This window comes from Salmo trutta, chromosome 12, assembly GCF_901001165.1.
Source record: "Salmo trutta chromosome 12, fSalTru1.1, whole genome shotgun sequence".
Lineage (NCBI taxonomy): Eukaryota > Metazoa > Chordata > Actinopteri > Salmoniformes > Salmonidae > Salmo > Salmo trutta.
Window position 1 is genome coordinate 5,338,624 of NC_042968.1, and position 17,342 is coordinate 5,355,965.

At 44.4% G+C, this 17,342-nt stretch overlaps 1 protein-coding gene across 1 annotated transcript in view; it reads left to right on the top strand.

Annotated features, from left to right (window-relative positions):
* The window catches only part of LOC115204088 (protein kinase C-binding protein NELL1), a 448,552-nt gene that overhangs the window by 220,055 nt on the left and 211,155 nt on the right, over window positions 1-17,342 (top strand). Inside the window, exon 12 of the mRNA XM_029769393.1 lies at window positions 2,173-2,301. Within this exon, the coding sequence (XP_029625253.1) occupies window positions 2,173-2,301 (129 nt within the window). The remainder of the gene's footprint in view (window positions 1-2,172; window positions 2,302-17,342) is intronic.

The window sequence follows — 17,342 nt, forward strand, 5'->3', positions numbered from 1 at the left end:
TCGTACAGTTCCAGTCCCTACCTACCACCAGCGTCTCCTCAGGCGCTACCTGTGAGAGTTCCTGTCTAAGACACCCAAACAGACGCCCCCTCTCTTTCCCTGTGTTAGGTGCGTACAAACATTCAAAGGACAAACACCCTGTTGTTAAATTCCGCTTTTACCACAAGCAGTCTACCCCTACACACCTTCTTTGAGGAGCAAACCTTTACTGCCAGACCCGGTGCAAAAAGGACTGCCACCACTGCACTAACATTTGTTCCATGACTCAGCACACTTGCCCCTTTTCACCAGATCCCCGAATCAACTTCCTTCACCACATCACTGTGTCTCCTGCAGAAACAACACCTGTGCTTTTTTGTTTTGCATATTTACCCAACAGACTCTCTTTCCCGCATCTCTAATGCCATTTATATTAAGGGAGCCTATCTGAAAAGTCTCCATTAGAAGTGAGAGAAAAGCCAGCAAAGAAAGAGACCAATTGCAAAGCTGAAAAACCAGAGTGCCTCAACCTAAAATGTTTCCTGGGTGAGAGGATACCCTGCCCCTCATTTTTCATAGCGTGTTGTACTGATCTTACAAACTTTCCCAGATCGCAAAAGAAACGTCAAGATGAACCTTTTTCCCTTTAGTCTCATTCAGGAACCTTGACAGTTTCCTCACTGTGTACTTTGACCCTTCTGTGTGACATGCTGTAAGCTTTAGACCCATTGAGGAGGAGTATGAGAAGAAAGCCTCCTCATCATCCTCAGACTCACCTTCCTCCTCCTCATCTCCATCTCCCATCCTGACCACCTGTCCTTTCTCTCTTGTCAGGGCCTCCCCCCAGCACCAGGCAAAGTTTCCTTAGTGCCTTTGACCACACCAGCTTCTCCCCTTCTCCCCATTATACTCTCTTCATCCACTAGCATAACCTGACTAGGCCCAGCCTCATCTACACCACCATCCATGACATGACTAGACCAGTCTCAGCTACACCATCATCCATAACATGACTAGACCCAGCCTCAGCTACACCACCATCCATAGCCTGACTAGACCCAGCTTCATCCACACCACCATCTCTAGCATGACTAGGCCCAGCCTCAGCTGCCTGCGCCTCATGGCCCCCTGCACATTGACCTCAATTTCCCCCACAGGTTTATGTGGCACTCAAAGCTCTTATGCCCCAAATCCCCACACTCAAAGCAACGTAGACTATCTGTGCTGGCAAACCCAGCGTAGAGCACCTCCCAATGCCTCACTTTATAATGCACATTAAACTGTTGTTCATTGTTATTCAGAAACATGAACACTTGCCTCCGGAATGAAGCAACATGCTTATTAATGGCATCTGCCTGAAAACCTGCCGACAGTACACGAAAACCGCTAGCAAACTTAACAAACCAACTCGGCTCTTTCCGGATTTTATCATCTGTAATAAACGGAGGCAGATTCGCTACTACCACCCTAGTCGAAGGAGTCGAAAGTGGATAAATCGACACCAAAACATCCCTTACAAATGTTCCACTAGCAATCAGCCTACCCACCAAATGTACTATTTTCATTAACACAACCAGAGCTTTGTTCATTCTGGATGTGAAATGTATACATTCAGCTCCAACGTGTTTGCCGACCATGAGCAGAACCTCCTCCACTTTAAATAATCTCAGGAACACACCTGAAACCATGCTGTAATGACAGCGTCTCATCCGCGCTAGGCTGCGAAAACATTGCTCACACCACACCGTTCAAAAACCAGGAAACTAAAACTCCGTCCTCTTCCTCCCTAACTTTAAAAAAACTGTGGGTACCGCTAAACTAACAGTGTGTTAACCCTCCACCATAGAAAAGAAAAATGTAAAGAAAAGACCAAGGAAAGAATCAAGAGATTAAGTAAGGACAGAGCCCTCCACATGGCCTCTCAGCTACAAAAACCACCCAGCATGCAGAGAGAGAGAGAGAGAGAACTGCTAATGGATCCTGAAGCACTGTGGTTTAGAGGGGGGTTTCACAGAGATTGGGACTGGCACTATTCATTACTGGGAATGAAGGGATAGATGGGTTCAGATTGAGAGAGAGGAAACAACTGAGTCATCTACTGTACGGCTCATTTTCTACCCCACTGTCAGCACCTTGTGTGATCTCAGTCAAAGCCAGACTGTTGAGTCAGAACTTTGTCCCCCTCTCTCCCAGGCTACGACTTCTGTGCAGAGGGACTCATTTGTGGGGAAAATTCGGAGTGTAAAAACCAGAATACCAGAGCCGAGTGTGAGTGCATGAGCGGCTTTGCCTCCATCCACGGGGACTCAACATACTGTGAAGGTAGGCGGCTGTGAACTGTTTGACTGGGTCTTTGGGTAGAAGACTCTGGATGGGTATATAGCGGGTGGACTTAGAGCTTGTTTTATGTATGTAGAAGATTTATTTCTTTATTGCAAAGAGGACTAGGAGTAGAGTGAAGTTGCCCCTACATGCTGATCTTGGGTAAGTTTAGCATTTTATCCCAATATAGTTAAGGTTAGGATTGGAGGAGGGGAAGCTCATCCTAGATCTGCACCTGAATTATAGGGAATTATATGATCTCTATGGTTGAGTGGATATGTGAGATGCCTGGCCCATTCCATACAGTAGATGCCTGAAACAGAGCTTGGATCATGAGAGTTTCAACTACCTCTGTGTTTAGCAGGACATTTCAGAAGCCAAATGTATTTGTTCAGTATTTGTATTTATTTATATTTATTAGGGATCCCTATTAGCTCTTCCTGGGGTCCAAACACATTAAATCACATACAATACATATAAAACAAAATATAAAACAGTACATCATATAACATTATTACACCACTACATATCTACAATACAAAATGTATAATACCACCATAAAAAAATATTAAAATATATGTGTGTGTAGAGTGTGTGTGCTAGCGCTTGTGTGCGTATGCCTGTGTCTGTACCTTTGTTTGTGTTTCTTCACAGTCCCCACTGTTCCATGAGGTTTATTTTTACCTGTTTTTTCAAATCTGATTCTACTGCTTTCATCACTTACGTACCTGATGTGTAATAGAGTTCCGTGTAGTCATGGCTCTATGTAGTAGTGTGCACCTCCATTAGTCTGTTCTGGACTTGGGGATTTTGAAGAGACCTCTGGTGTTATGTCTTGTGGGGTATGCATGGCTGTGTACTAGTACTTTTAACAGACAGCTCGGTACAATCAGCTTGTTACAAAAACATACAACACTTCTTACAAAAACAAGAGGTGATTAAGTCAATCTCCCTTCCACTTTGAGACATGAGAGATTGACATGCATGTCATTAATGTTAGCTCCCCATGTACTTTTAAGGGCCAGCTGTGCTGCCCTGTTCTGAGCCAATTGTAATTTTCATAAGTCCCTCTTTGTGGAACCTGAGCACACTACTGAACAGTAGTCCAGATGTGACAAAACAAGGGCCTGTAGGACCTGCCTTGTTGATAGTGTTGTTAATGCTCCACATGAACCAAGAAAAATTGTGGCATTACAACAAAGCATGGTGTCGTTAAATCATGGTGCACCGCATTGCCAATACTTCCGACTCTTTTCAATCATAAGTGATCTTTAAGATCGTGTGTGCGAAATGGCATGTGTGGGTGATTTATGATTGCCATGATGTATGATTGCCATCCCCATGATCGTACAAACCCTCCTTCAGGCCATGGTTGAGGCATGCAATGACATCAATCAAGACCTACAGTACCAGTCAAAAGTTTGGACACACCTACTCATTCAAGGGTTTTTCTTTATTTTTACTATTTTCTACATTGTAGAATAATAGTGAAGACATCAAAACAATGAAATAACACATGTGGAATCACATAGTAACCAAAAAGCGTTATACAAATCAAAATAGAATTTATATATGAGATTCTTCAAAGTAGTCACCCTTTGCCTGGAAGACAGCTTTGCACACTCTTGGCATTCTCTCAACCAGCTTCATGAGGAATGCTTTTCCAACAGTCTAGAAGGAGTTCCCACATAAGCCGAACATTTGTTGGCTGCTTTTTCTTCACTCTGCGGTCCAACTCATCCCAAACCATCTCAATTGGGTTATAGTCAGGTGATTGTGGAGGCCAGGTCATCTGATACTGCACTCCATCACTTTCCTTGGTCAAATAGCCCTCACAAATCAAATCAAATGTATTTATATAGCCCTTCGTATATCAGCTGAAATCTCAAAGTGCTGTACAGAAACCCAGCCTAAAACCCCAAACAGCAAGCAATGCATGTGAAAGAAGCACGGTGGCTAGGAAAAACTCCCTAGGAAAAACTCCCTAGAAAGGCCAAAAACCTAGGAAGAAACCTAGAGAGGAACCAGGCTATGAGGGGTGGCCAGTCCTCTTCTGGCTGTGCCGGGTGGATATTATAACAGAACATGGTCAAGATGTTAAAATGTTCATAAATGACCAGCATGGTCAAATAATAATAATCATAGTAGTTGTCGAGGGTGCAACAAGCACGTCCGGTGAACAGGTCAGGGTTCCGTAGCCGCAGGCAGAACAGTGGGAACTGGAGCAGCAGCATGGCCAGGTGGACTGGGGACAGCAAGGAGTCATCATGCCAGGTAGTCCCGAGGCATGGTCCTAGGGCTCAGGTCCTCCGAGAGAAAGAAAGAAAGAAAGAGAGAAAGAGAGAATTAGAGAGAGCATATTTAAATTCACACAGGACACCGGATAAGACAAGAAAATACTGCAGATGTAACAGACTGACCCTAGCCCCCCGACACATAAACTACTGCAGCATAAATACTGGAGGCTGAGACAGGAGGGATCAGAAGACACTGTGGCCCCATCCGATGATACCCCCGGACAGGGCCAAACAGGCAGGATATAACCCCACCCACTTTGCCAAAGCACAGCCCCCACACCACTAGAGGGATGTCTACAACCACCAACTTACCGTCCGAAGACAAGGCCGAGTATAGCCCACAAAGATCTCCGCCATGGCACAACCCAAGGGGGTGCGCCAACCCAGACAGGAAGACCACGTCAGTGACTCAACCCACTCAAGTGACGCACCCCTCCCATGGACGGCATGGAAGAACACCAGTAATTCAGTGACTCAGCCCTGTAATAGGGTTAGAGGCAAAGAATCCCAGTGGAAAGAGGGGAACCGGCAAGGCAGAGACAGCAAGGGCGGTTCGTTGCTCCAGCCTTTCCGTTCACCTTCACACTCCTGGGCCAGACTATACTTAATCATAGGACCTACTGAAGAGATAAGTCTTCAGTAAAGACTTAAAGGTTGAGACTGAGTCTGCGTCTCTCACATGGGTAGGCAGACCATTCCATAAAAATGGAGCTCTATAGGAGAAAGCCCTACCTCCAGCCGTTTGCTTAGAAATTCTAGGGACAATTAGGAGGCCTGCGTCTTGTGACCGTAGCGTACGTGTAGGTATGTACGGCAGGACCAAATCGGAAAGATATAGGTAGGAGCAAGCCCATGTAATGCTTTGTAGGTTAGCAGTAAAACCTTGAAATCAGCCCTTGCCTTAACAGGAAGCCAGTGTAGGGAGGCTAGCACTGGAGTAATATGATCAAATTTTTTGGTTCTAGTCAGGATTCTAGCAGCCGTATTTAGCATTAACCTCTCTGGCGCATGTGGGACGAACTCGTCCCACCTACGTAACAGCCACTGAAATCCAGTGGCGCGATTTTTGAATCGTTAGAAATACTATTACTTCAATTTCTCAAACATATGACTATTTTACAGCTATTTAAAGACAAGAATCTCGTTAATCTAACCCCACTGTCCGATTTCAAAAAGGCTTTACAACGAAAGCAAAACATTAGATTATGTCAGCAGAGTGCCCAGCCAGAAATAATCAGACACCCATTTTTCAAGCTAGCATATCATGTCACATAAACCCAAACCACAGCTAAATGCAGCACTAACCTTTTATGATCTTCATCAAATGACACACCTAGGACATTGTGTTATACAATACATGCATGTCTGTTCAATCAAGTTCATATTTATATCAAAAAACAGCTTTTTACATTAGCATGTGACGTTCAGAAAAAGCATAACCCCCGCAAACTTCCGGGGAATTTACTAACAGTTTGCTAAATTACTCACGATAAACGTTCACAAAAAGCATAACAATTATTTTAAGAATTATAGATACATTACTCCTCTATGCACTCGATATGTCCGATTTTAAAATAGCTTTTCGGATGAAGCACATTTTGCAATAATCTAAGTACATAGCCCGGCATCACAGGGCTAGCTATTTAGACACCCACCCAGGTCAGCCTCCACCAAAATCACATTTCCTATAAAAAAAATGTTCTTACCTTGCTTGTTCTTCGTCAGAATACACTGCCAGGACTTCTACTTCAATAACAAATGTTGGTTTGGTCCCAAATAATCCATCGTTATATCCAAACAGCGACGTTTTGTTCGTGAGTTCTAGACACTATCAGAATGCAACATCACGGTCTCGCTCATGGCGCATTGGCGTGACAAAAAATGTCTAAATATTCCATTACCGTACTTCGAAGCATGTCAACCGCTGTTAAAAACCAATTTTTATGCCATTTATCTCGTAGAAAAGCGATAATATTCCGACCGGGAATATGCATTGAGCCTAAACAGCCGAAATAAATTTCTCCTCAGGAGCGAATCGTGCACGCGCCTCATTCAAAGGTCCTCTGATCCGCCACTTACCAAAGGCGATAATGTGTTTCAGCCTGAGGCTGCCTCGTCAACCTTCAGGTATTTCCCGGGTTCTGAGAGGCTATCGGAGCCCTGGGAATTGTCACGTTACAGCTAAGATCCTTACTTTTCAATAAACAGATACAAGACGCACGACACCTTGTCAGACAGGGTACTTCCTGCATGAAACCTTGTCAGGTTTTTGCCTGCCATAGGAGTTCTGTTATACTCACAGACACCATTCAAACAGTTTTAGAAAATTCAGAGTGTTTTCTATCCAAACCTGAACAATAATATGCATATTCTAGCTTCTGAGTTGGTGTAGGAGGCAGTTAAAAATGGGCACATATTTTTTCCAAAATTCTCAATACTGCCCCCTATCCCAAACAGGTTAACTGAAGTTTGTTTAGTGCTTTATCCGGGTAGCCGGAAAGTAGAGCATTGCAGTAGTCCAGCCTAGAAGTAACAAAAGCATGGATTACTTTTTCTGCGTAATTTTTGACCGGAAGTTTCTGATTTTTGCAATGTTACGTAGATGGAAAAAAGCTGTCCTTGAAACAGTCTTGATATGTTCTTCAAAAGAGAAATCAGGGTCCAGAGTAACGCCGAGGTCCTTCACAGATTTATTTGAGACGACTGTACAACCATCCAGATTAATTGTCAGATTCAACAGAAGATCTCTTTGTTTCTTGGGACCTAGAACAAGCATCTCTGTTTTGTCCGAGTTTAAAAGTAGAAAGTTTGCAGCCATCCACTTCCTTATGTCTGAAACACAGGCTTCTAGCGAGGGCAATTTTGGGGCTTCACCATGTTTCATTGAAATGTACAGCTGTGTGTCGTCCGCATAGCAGTGAAATTTAACATTATGTTTTTGAATGACATCCCCAAGAGGTAAAATATATAGTGAAAACAATAGTGGTCCTAAAACGGAACCTTGAGGAACACCGAAATTTACAATTGATTTGTCAGAGGACAAACCATTCACAGAGACAAACTGATATCTTTCCAACAGATAAGATCTAAACCAGGCCAGAACTTGTCCATGTAGACCAATTTGGGTTTCCAATCTCTCCAAAAGAATATGGTGATCGATGGTATCAAAAGCGGCACTAAGATCTAGGAGCACGAGGATAGATGCAGAGCCTCGGTCTGACGTCATTAAAAGGTAATTTACCACCTTCACAAGTGCAGTCTCAGTGCTATGATGGGGTCTAAAACCAGACTGAAGCGTTTCGTATACATTGTTTGTCTTCAGGAAGGCAGTGAGTTGCTGTGCAACAGCTTTTTCAAAATTTTTTGAGAGGAATGGAAGATTCGATATAGGCCGATAGTTTTTTATAATTTCTGGGTCAAGATTCGGCTTTTTCAAGAGAGGCTTTATTAATGCCACTTTTAGTAAGCTTGGTACACATCCGGTGGATAGAGAGCCATTTATTATGTTCAACATAGGAGGGCCAAGCACAGGAAGCAGCTCTTTCAGTAGTTTAGTTGGAATAGGGTCCAGTATGCAGCTTGAGGGTTTGGAGGCCATGATTATTTTCATCATTGTGTCAAGAGATATAGTACTAAAACACTTTAGTATCTCCCTTGATCCTAGGTCCTGGCAGAGTTGTGCAGACTCAGGACAATGGAGCTTTGGAGGAATACCCAGATTTAAAGAGGAGTCCGTAATTTGCTTTCTAATGATCATGATCTTTTCCTCAAAGAAGTTCATAAATATATTACTGCTGAAGTAACATGCCTGGAGGTGTGTTTTGGTTCATTGTCCTGTTGAAAAATAAACAATATGTCACGTCCTGACCAGTAGAGGGAGTATTTGTATTGTAGTTTGGTCAGGACGTGGCAGAAGGGTATTTGTTTTATATGGTTCGGGTTGTGTGTGTAGTATTAAAGGGGTGTTTGGTTTATGTAGTCCGGGGTTTTAGTGTATGTTCTGGTTTTGGTTTTCTATGGTTTTCTGGTTTGTCTATTTCTTTGTAGTCTGTTTGGCTCCAGATCAGGAACAGCTGTACGTCGTTGTTCCTGATTGGGTGTCATATATTAGGAGCTTGTGTTCACCTGGGGTTTTGTGGGTAGTTGTCTTTTGCACTGCTAGTTATACTTAGCCTGCGAAACTGTCATCTGTCGTTCTTTGTTTTGTTGTATTTTGTCTGTGTTCTCTTTATTTATTAAATACAAGATGAGCATTCATATTCCCGCTGCGTTTTGGTCATCTCTACACAACGACACCCATGACACAATAGTCCTACTAAGCGCAAACTAGATGGGATGGCGTGTTGCTGCAAAATGCTGTGGTAGCAATGCTGGCTAAGTGTGAATTCTACATAAATCACTGACTGTGTCACCAGCAAAGCACCCCCACACCTCCTCCTCCATGCTTCATGGTGGGAACCACACATGCGTAAATCATCAGTTCACCTTCTCTGTGTCTCACAAAGACACGATGGTGTAAGGACAGACGCTGGAGACGAGAAGCAAGTACAGGGAGTGAACATTTAATGAAACAGGGACAGGGACAGAATATGGACATTGTCTGGACAGAGGAAAACAAAACAACAATAATGCTGACAAAAGGAACAAACTGAGGAGCAGACCGATATAGAGGGGCAATCAACAAAGTAAAGCAGTCCAGGTGAGTCCAAAGAGTGCTAACACGTGTAATGATGGTGACTAGTGTGCGTAATGAAGGGCAGCCAGGCGCCCTCGAGCATTAGAGAGGAGAAATGGGAACAGGTGTGACAGTACCTCCCCTCTAGGGGCACCACCTAGCGTCGGCCGAGGCATGGCGCTGGACTAGCCGGCTGAGGTGTGAGAGCCGTCTGAGGCGTGGGAGCCCGATGATCCGGCTGAGGCGTGAAAGTCCGACGACCCGGCTGAGGCATGACGTGGGATGGGAGCCTGCCGATCCAACCGGGGAAAGGAAAACTCTCGAGCCAGCTAAGGCGTGAAAGCCCGACGAGCCAGCTGAGGCACCCCTGTCCATTGGTGGTGGCACCCAGATCTGACATCACCACCAAAAACAAAAACACAAACTGCCTGATGCTTCAAATAGCCGGTGTCAGCATTCTATAAGGACAGACGCTGGAGATGAGAAGCAAGTACAGGGAGTGAACATTTTAATGAAACACGGACAGGAACAGAATACGGACAGTGTCTGGACAGGGGAAAGCAAAACAACAATAATACTGACACAGGGAACAAACTGAGGAGCAGACAGATATAGAGGGGCAATCAACAAAGTAAAGGAGTCCAGTTGAGTGCTGACACGCATAATGATGGTGACAGGTGTGCAAAATGAAGAGCAGCCTGGCAACCCCGAGCACCAGAGTGGGGAAGCGGGAGCACGTGGGAGCATGTGGGAGCAGGTGGGAGCAGATAGGAGCAGGCGGGAGCAGTCGGTTGGAACCAAAAATCGCAGCCTAAAGGACAGATTGCCACCGGTCTAATGTCCATTGCTCGTGTTTCTTGGTCCAAGCACGTCTCTTCTTCTTATTGGTGTCCTTTAGTAGTGGTTTCTTTGCAGCAATTAAATCATGAAGGCCTGATTCACACAGTCTCATCTGAACAGTTGATGTTGAGATGCGTCTGTTACTTGAACTAAGCGAAGCATTTATTTGGGCTGCAGTCTGAGGTGCAGTTAACTCTAATAAACTCTGCAGCAGAGTTAACTCTGGGTCTTCCTTTCCTATGGCGGTCCTCATGAGAGCCAGTTTCATCATTGCGCTTGATGGTTTTTGCGACTGCACTTGAAGAAACATTCAAAGTTCTTGAAATATTCCTGATTGACTGACCTTAACGTCTTAAAGTAGTCATTGACTGTCAATTCTCTTTGCTTATTTGAGTTATTTTAAACAAATCTAAATATATTTTAGATTCTTCAAAGAAGCAACCCTTTGCCTTGATCACAGCTTTGGACACTCTTGGCATTCTCTCAACCAGCGTCACCTGGAATACTTTTCCAACAGTCTTGAAAGAGTCCCCACATATGCTCATCTCAAACCATCTCAATTGGGTTGAGGTTGGGTGACTGTGGAGGCCAGGTCATCTGTTGAATTGTACTTCATACCCAGATCCCCAATCCTACAGTACCACAACCCACAGCCTCATACCCACAACCCCATAGGAAGCCCAGTGGCTATGGAGTTGGACCTGTAGCCGAAAGGTGGCCGGTTTGAATCCAGTTCCATAATCCCATAACCACAATTCACAACCTACAGCCTCATACGCACAGTCCAAGTACCATAGCCCCAGCGTCAGCCAAAATAGCAGCAGAGCAGGGTAAACAGCCTCTGGGCTGCATGGAGAAGTACCAGTACACATTAGATCTGTCAGCAGCAGCAGCAGCAGCATACAGCCTCCCAGTGCATTCACTAAAGCAAGAGCCCATCGATTTATCGTGAGTTTACACGATCAAAGCTGTGAGAGAAGCACTGTTATCATTCATTATGTAGGGAAATCAACAACAAAAACTCTGTGTTTTTAACCTTGATGGGCTCAACAGCCAGTGTAATCCCATGGCGCGATATTCAAATACCTTAGAAATGCTATCACTTCAATTTCTCAAATATATGAATATTTTACACCATTTTAAAGACAAGACTCTCGTTAATCTAACCACACTGTCTGATTTCAAAAAGGCTTTACAACAAAAGCAAAACATTATATTATGTTAGCAGAGTACCCAGCCAGAAATAATCAGACACCCATTTTTCAAGCTAGCATATAATGTCACATAAACCCAAACCACAGCTAAATGCAGCACTAACCTTTGATGATCTTCATCAGATGACAATCCTAGGACATTATGTTATACAATACATGTATTTTTTGTTCAATCAAGTTCATATTTATATCAAAAACCAGCTTTTTACATTAGCATGTGACTAGCATGTGACTAGCATTCCCACCGAAAACTTCCGATAAACGTTCACAAAAAACATAACAATTATTTTAAGAATTATAGATACAGAACTCCTTTATGCACTCGCTATGTCCGATTTTAAAATAGCTTTCCGGTGAAAGCACATTTTGCAATATTCTGAGTAGATAGCCCATCACGGCTAGCTAATTTGACACCCACCAAGTGTGGTACTCACCAAACTCTGATTTACTATTAGAAAAGTTTGATTATCGTTGCTGTCTTCGTCAGAATGCACTGCCAGGACTTCTACTTCAATAACAAATGTTGGTTTGGTTCAAAATAATCCATAGTTATATCCAAATAGAGGCGTTTTGTTCGTGCGTTCAAGACACTATCCGATGGGTAAAGAAGGGTGACGCGCCCGACGCGTTTCGTGACAAAAAAAAACAAAATATTCCATTACCGTACTTCGAAGCATGTCAACCGCTGTTTAAAATCAATTTTTATGCTATTTTTCTCGTAAAAAAAGCAATAATATTCCGACCGGGAGTGGTTGTTTTCGTTCAAAGTGAGAGAAAGTAAAATGGTGTCGGCTCGGGCACGCGCCTCCAGTCTCATTGTTCTCAGATCGACCACTTACAAAATGCGCTAATGTTTTTCAGCCAGGGCCTGCAAAGCTACCATTCAGCTTTCTGGCGCCTTCTGAGAGCCTATGGGATCGTTAGAAAATGTCACGTCATGCCAGAGATCCCCTGTTTTGGTTAGAGTTGATCAAGAAGGCCAAGAAAAAGTCAGAGAGAGCGCTTCCTGTTTGGAATCTTCTCAGGTTTTTGCCTGCCAAATGAGTTCTGTTATACTCACAGACACCATTGAAACAGTTTTAGAAACTTTAGGGTGTTTTCTATCCAAATCAAACAATTATATGCATATTCTATTTACTGGGCAGGAGTAGTAACCAGATTAAATCGGGTACGTTTTTTTATCCGGCCGTGCAAATACTGCCCCCTAGCCCCAACAGGTTGCTCAGAGTAAACCTCTCTCTGTGCTGTGAACCTGAAAAGGAGAGAGAAGGGAGGCAGGAATGAAGGGAAAGTGATTTTCTATTCCACAGGTAAGCGCTAATTGGTCATGCAGGTAGAATGGAATAGGTTTGATGCTGCTGTTTGATGTAGTGAAATGCAGTCATCGGGTACATCAGTTACATCTGTTACAATACAACAGCCAAGAGCCTCAAACATGTATTTGTCAGGAATCCCGCTTCCTGAGTCTGTTTCTGCCTGAGTTTACTGTTTTTTGTTTGGAGTGTTGTCTAAGGTTCCTGAACGCACCCTGTCTGGTTGCTAGGCAACGAAGTTAGGTGGGAGATCTAGTAATTACCCGCACCTGCATCTCATCAACCTTCTGCACACCTGGTCCTGATCATCACCTCTTTTTAAGCCCTGAGCTGACATCCATTCCCTGCCGGATCGTTAGCAACGAACAGTATGTTGTGTCAGCGTATCAGCCTCATGTTTCCTGAGCTAGTTTTGTTGTTTTGTACTTGTTGCTGGTTACTCACTCTCGTTCACTGTCTACAGTCATTCTCCCGGAACATTCAACTCCCTTGCCTGGCCGTCGGTGGATACAGTGACTTCATTGGATCAACCCATTTACTCTCATCAACTCACCTCCGCTGCCGCTCCGTCTCCTGGATTACTCAATATACACATCCAGGGTCCTTCCCTGGTTTCTGAGGGAACGCAGCCATGTTTCAAGTTAAACCTCTTACATCTAGATGTTCCGCTAGCGGAACGTCTCCTCCAATATCCAATGATGGGCGTGGCGCGAAATACAAACTTCTCTAAAATCCGAAAACTTCCATTTTTCAAACATATGACTATTTTACAGCTATTTAAAGACAAGACTCTCGTTAATCTAACCACACTGTCCGATTTCAAAAAGGCTTTACAGCGAAAGCAAAACATTAGATTATGTCAGCAGAGTACCCAGCCAGAAATAATCAGACACCCATTTTTCAAGCTAGCATATAATGTCACAAAAAACAAAACCACAGCTAAATGCAGCACTAACCTTTGATTTTCTTCATCAGATGACACACCTAGGACATTATGTTATACAATACATGCATGTCTGTTCAATCAAGTTCATATTTATATCAAAAACCAGCTTTTTACATTAGCATGTGATGTTCAGAACTAGCATTCCCACCGAACACTTCCGGTGAATTTACTAAATTACTCACGATAAACGTTCACAAAAAGCATAACAATTATTTTATGAATTATAGATACAGGAACTCCTCTATGCACTCGATATGTCCGATTTTAAAATAGCTTTTCAGATGAAGCACATTTTGCAATATTCTAAGTACATAGCCCGGCATCACAGGGCTAGCTATTTAGACACCCAACCAGTTTAGCCTTCACCAAAATCACATTTCCTATAAGAAAAATGGTCTTACCTTTCCTGTTCTTCGTCAGAATGCACTCCCAGGACTTCTACTTCAATAACAAATGTTGGTTTGGTCCCAAATAATCCATCGTTATGTTCCATCAACGACGTTTTGTTCGTGCGTTCTAGACACTATCCCAATGGTAAATCACGGTCGTGCGCATGGCGCAGAATGTGACAAAAAATTTCTAAATATTCCATTACCGTACTTCGAAGCATGTCAACCGCTGTTTAAAACCAATTTTTATGCAATTTATCTCGTAGAAAAGCGATAATATTCCGACCGGGAATCTGCATGTCTGTAAACTGAGGGAAAAACCGAAAGACGGGGGCGGGGCAGGTCACGAGCGTAAGCATTTCTCCACTGATAGCCCACTTAGCTTTTGCTCTCGTGTGTTTCAGCCAGGACTTTGAATTACGTCATTCCTGTTTTTCCCGGGCTCTGAGAGCCCATTGGAGACGTGGGAAGTGTCACATAACAGCAGAGATCCCTTGTAATAGATAGAGAGAATCAACAAGGGCAAGAAATGTTCAGACAGGGTACTTCCTGAACAGAACCTTCTCAGGTTTTTGCCTGCCATAGGAGTTCTGTTATACTCACAGACACCATTCAAACAGTTTTAGAAACTTTGGAGTGTTTTCTATCCAAAGCTAATAATTATATGCATATTCTAGTTTCTGGGCAGGACTAATAATCAGATTAAATCGGGTACGTTTTTTTATCCAGCCGTGAAAATACTGCCCCCTAGCCATAAGAGGTTAATTAGATCTTAGTAAATAAAGTGATGTCCGGAGCGAGCAGTCGCACTTCGCTTCGCTCCACAGGTAATATTACACTTCTTTACATTACAACGGTTTGGTTTGTTTGATCTGAGCAATTTCTCTTTAGCTATCAAAGATAATTGTGTAGTTTAGAGTAATTAGAGTAATTATCGAGGCTAGCTATTTTTTCGTCCTCCTAACGTAGTCAACACTGCTAGCTGCTAGCTGCTAGCTAGTCAACACCGCTAGCTAGCCAACCGTTACCGACTAGCAGCGCTGTAGATACTAATACATTACAACGGAACGATTTGACTAGTGCAGTGTTAGCTAGCTAGCTACATAGCTGTCTTTGTCATAGCTTGATAATTGTGTAGTTTAGTAATTATCGAGGCTAGCTAGGTTAGCTAGCCAGCTATTTCCGTCCCCCGCGACGCCATTGTTCCATACCTAGCCAACTATTACCGACGAGCAGCATTGTAGAAACTAAATACATTACAAAGGAACGTCTTGATTAGTGTTATGTTATGTTAGCTAGCTACAAAGTTGCTTTTGTATAATAGCCAACCTCTACCGACTAGCAGCACTGTAGAAACTATTACATTACAACGGAACGACTTGATTAGTGTAGTGTTAGTGTTAGTTAGCTAGTTAGCTAGCATTTTGGTCATTTTAGTCAATAAGATTTTCGCAACGTAAGCTTAACTTTCTGAACATTCGAGACGTGTAGTCCTCTTGTCATTCCAATCTCCTTTGCATTAGCGTAGCCTCTTCTGTAAGCTTGTCAACTATGTGTCTGTCTATCCCTGTTCTCTCCCCTCTGCACAGGCCTCTGCACAGGCCATACAAACGCTTCACACCGCGTGGCCGCTGCCACTCTAACCTGGTGGTCCCAGCGCGCACGACCCACGTGGAGTTCCTGGTCTCCGGCAGCCTCTGGAACTGCCGGTCTGCGGCCAACAAGGCTGAGTTCATCTCAGCCTATGCTACCCTCCAGTCCCTAGACTTCCTGGCGCTGACGGAAACATGGATTACCACAGGTAACACTGCTACTCCTACTGCTCTCTCCTCGTCTGCCTACGTGTTCTCGCATACCTCTAGAGCATCGAGCCAGCGGGGTGGTGGCACTGGAATCCTCATCTCTCCCAAGTGGACATTCTCTCTTTCTCCCCTGACACATCTGTCTATCTCCTCATTTGAATTCCATGCTGTCACAGTTACCAGCCCTCTCAAGCTTAACATCCTTATCATTTATCGCCCTCCAGGTTCCCTTGGAGAGTTCATCAATGAGCTTGATGCCTTGATAAGTTCCTTCCCTGAGGATGGCTCACCTCTCACAGTTCTGGGTGACTTTAACCTCCCCACGTCTACCTTTGACTCATTCCTCTCTGCCTCCTTCTTTCCACTCCTCTCCTCTTTGGACCTCACCCTCTCACCTTCCCCCCTACTCACAAGGCAGGCAATACGCTTGACCTCATCTTTACTAGATGCTGTTCTTCCACTAATCTCATTGCAACTCCCCTCCAAGTCTCCGACCACTACCTTGTATCCTTTTCCCTCTCGCTCTCATCCAACACTTCTCACTCTGCCCCTACTCGGATGGTATTGCGCCGTCCCAACCTTCGCTCTCTCTCTCCCGCTACTCTCTCCTCTTCCATCCTATCATCTCTTCCCTCTGTTCAAACCTTCTCCAACCTATCTCCTGATTCTGCTTCCTCAGCCCTCCTCTCCTCCCTTTCTGCATCCTTTGATTTTCTCTGTCCCCTATCCTCCAGGCCGATCGGTCCTCCACTCCTGCGCCGTGGCTCACAGAACAGGGCTCCGGGCAGCCGAGCGGAAATGGAGGAAAACTCGCCTCCCTGCGGACCTGGCATCCTTTCACGCCCTCCTCTCTACATTTTCCTCTTCTGTCTCTACTGCTAAAGCCACTTTCTACCACTCTAAATTCCAAGCATCTGCCTCTAACCCTAGGAAGCTCTTTGCTACCTTCTCCTCCCTCCTGAATCCTCCTCCCCCTCCCCCCCTCCTCTCTCTCTGCGGATGACTTCGTCAACCATTTTGAAAAGAAGGCTGATGACATCCGATCCTCGTTTGCTAAGCCAAACGACACCGCTGGTCCTGCTCACACTGCCCTACCCTGTGCTTTGACCTCTTTCTCCCCTCTCTCTCCAGATGAAATCTCGCGTCTCGTGACGGCCGGCCGCCCAACAACCTGCCCACTTGACCCTATCCCCTCCTCTCTTCTCCAGACCATTTCCGGAGACCTTCTCCCCTACCTCACCTCGCTCATCAACTCATCCTTGACCGCTGGCTACGTCCCTTCCGTCTTCAAGAGAGCGAGAGTTGCACCCCTTCTGAAAAAACCTACACTCGATCCCTCCGATATCAACAACTACAGACCAGTATCCCTTCTTTCTTTTCTCTCCAAAACTCTTGAACGTGCCGTCCTTGGCCAGCTCTCCTGCTATCTCTCTCAGAATGACCTTCTTGATCCTAATCAGTCAGGTTTCAAGACTGGGCATTCAACTGAGACTGCTCTTCTCTGTGTCACGGAGGCTCTCCGCACTGCTAAAGCTAACTCTCTCTCCTCTGCTCTCATCCTACTA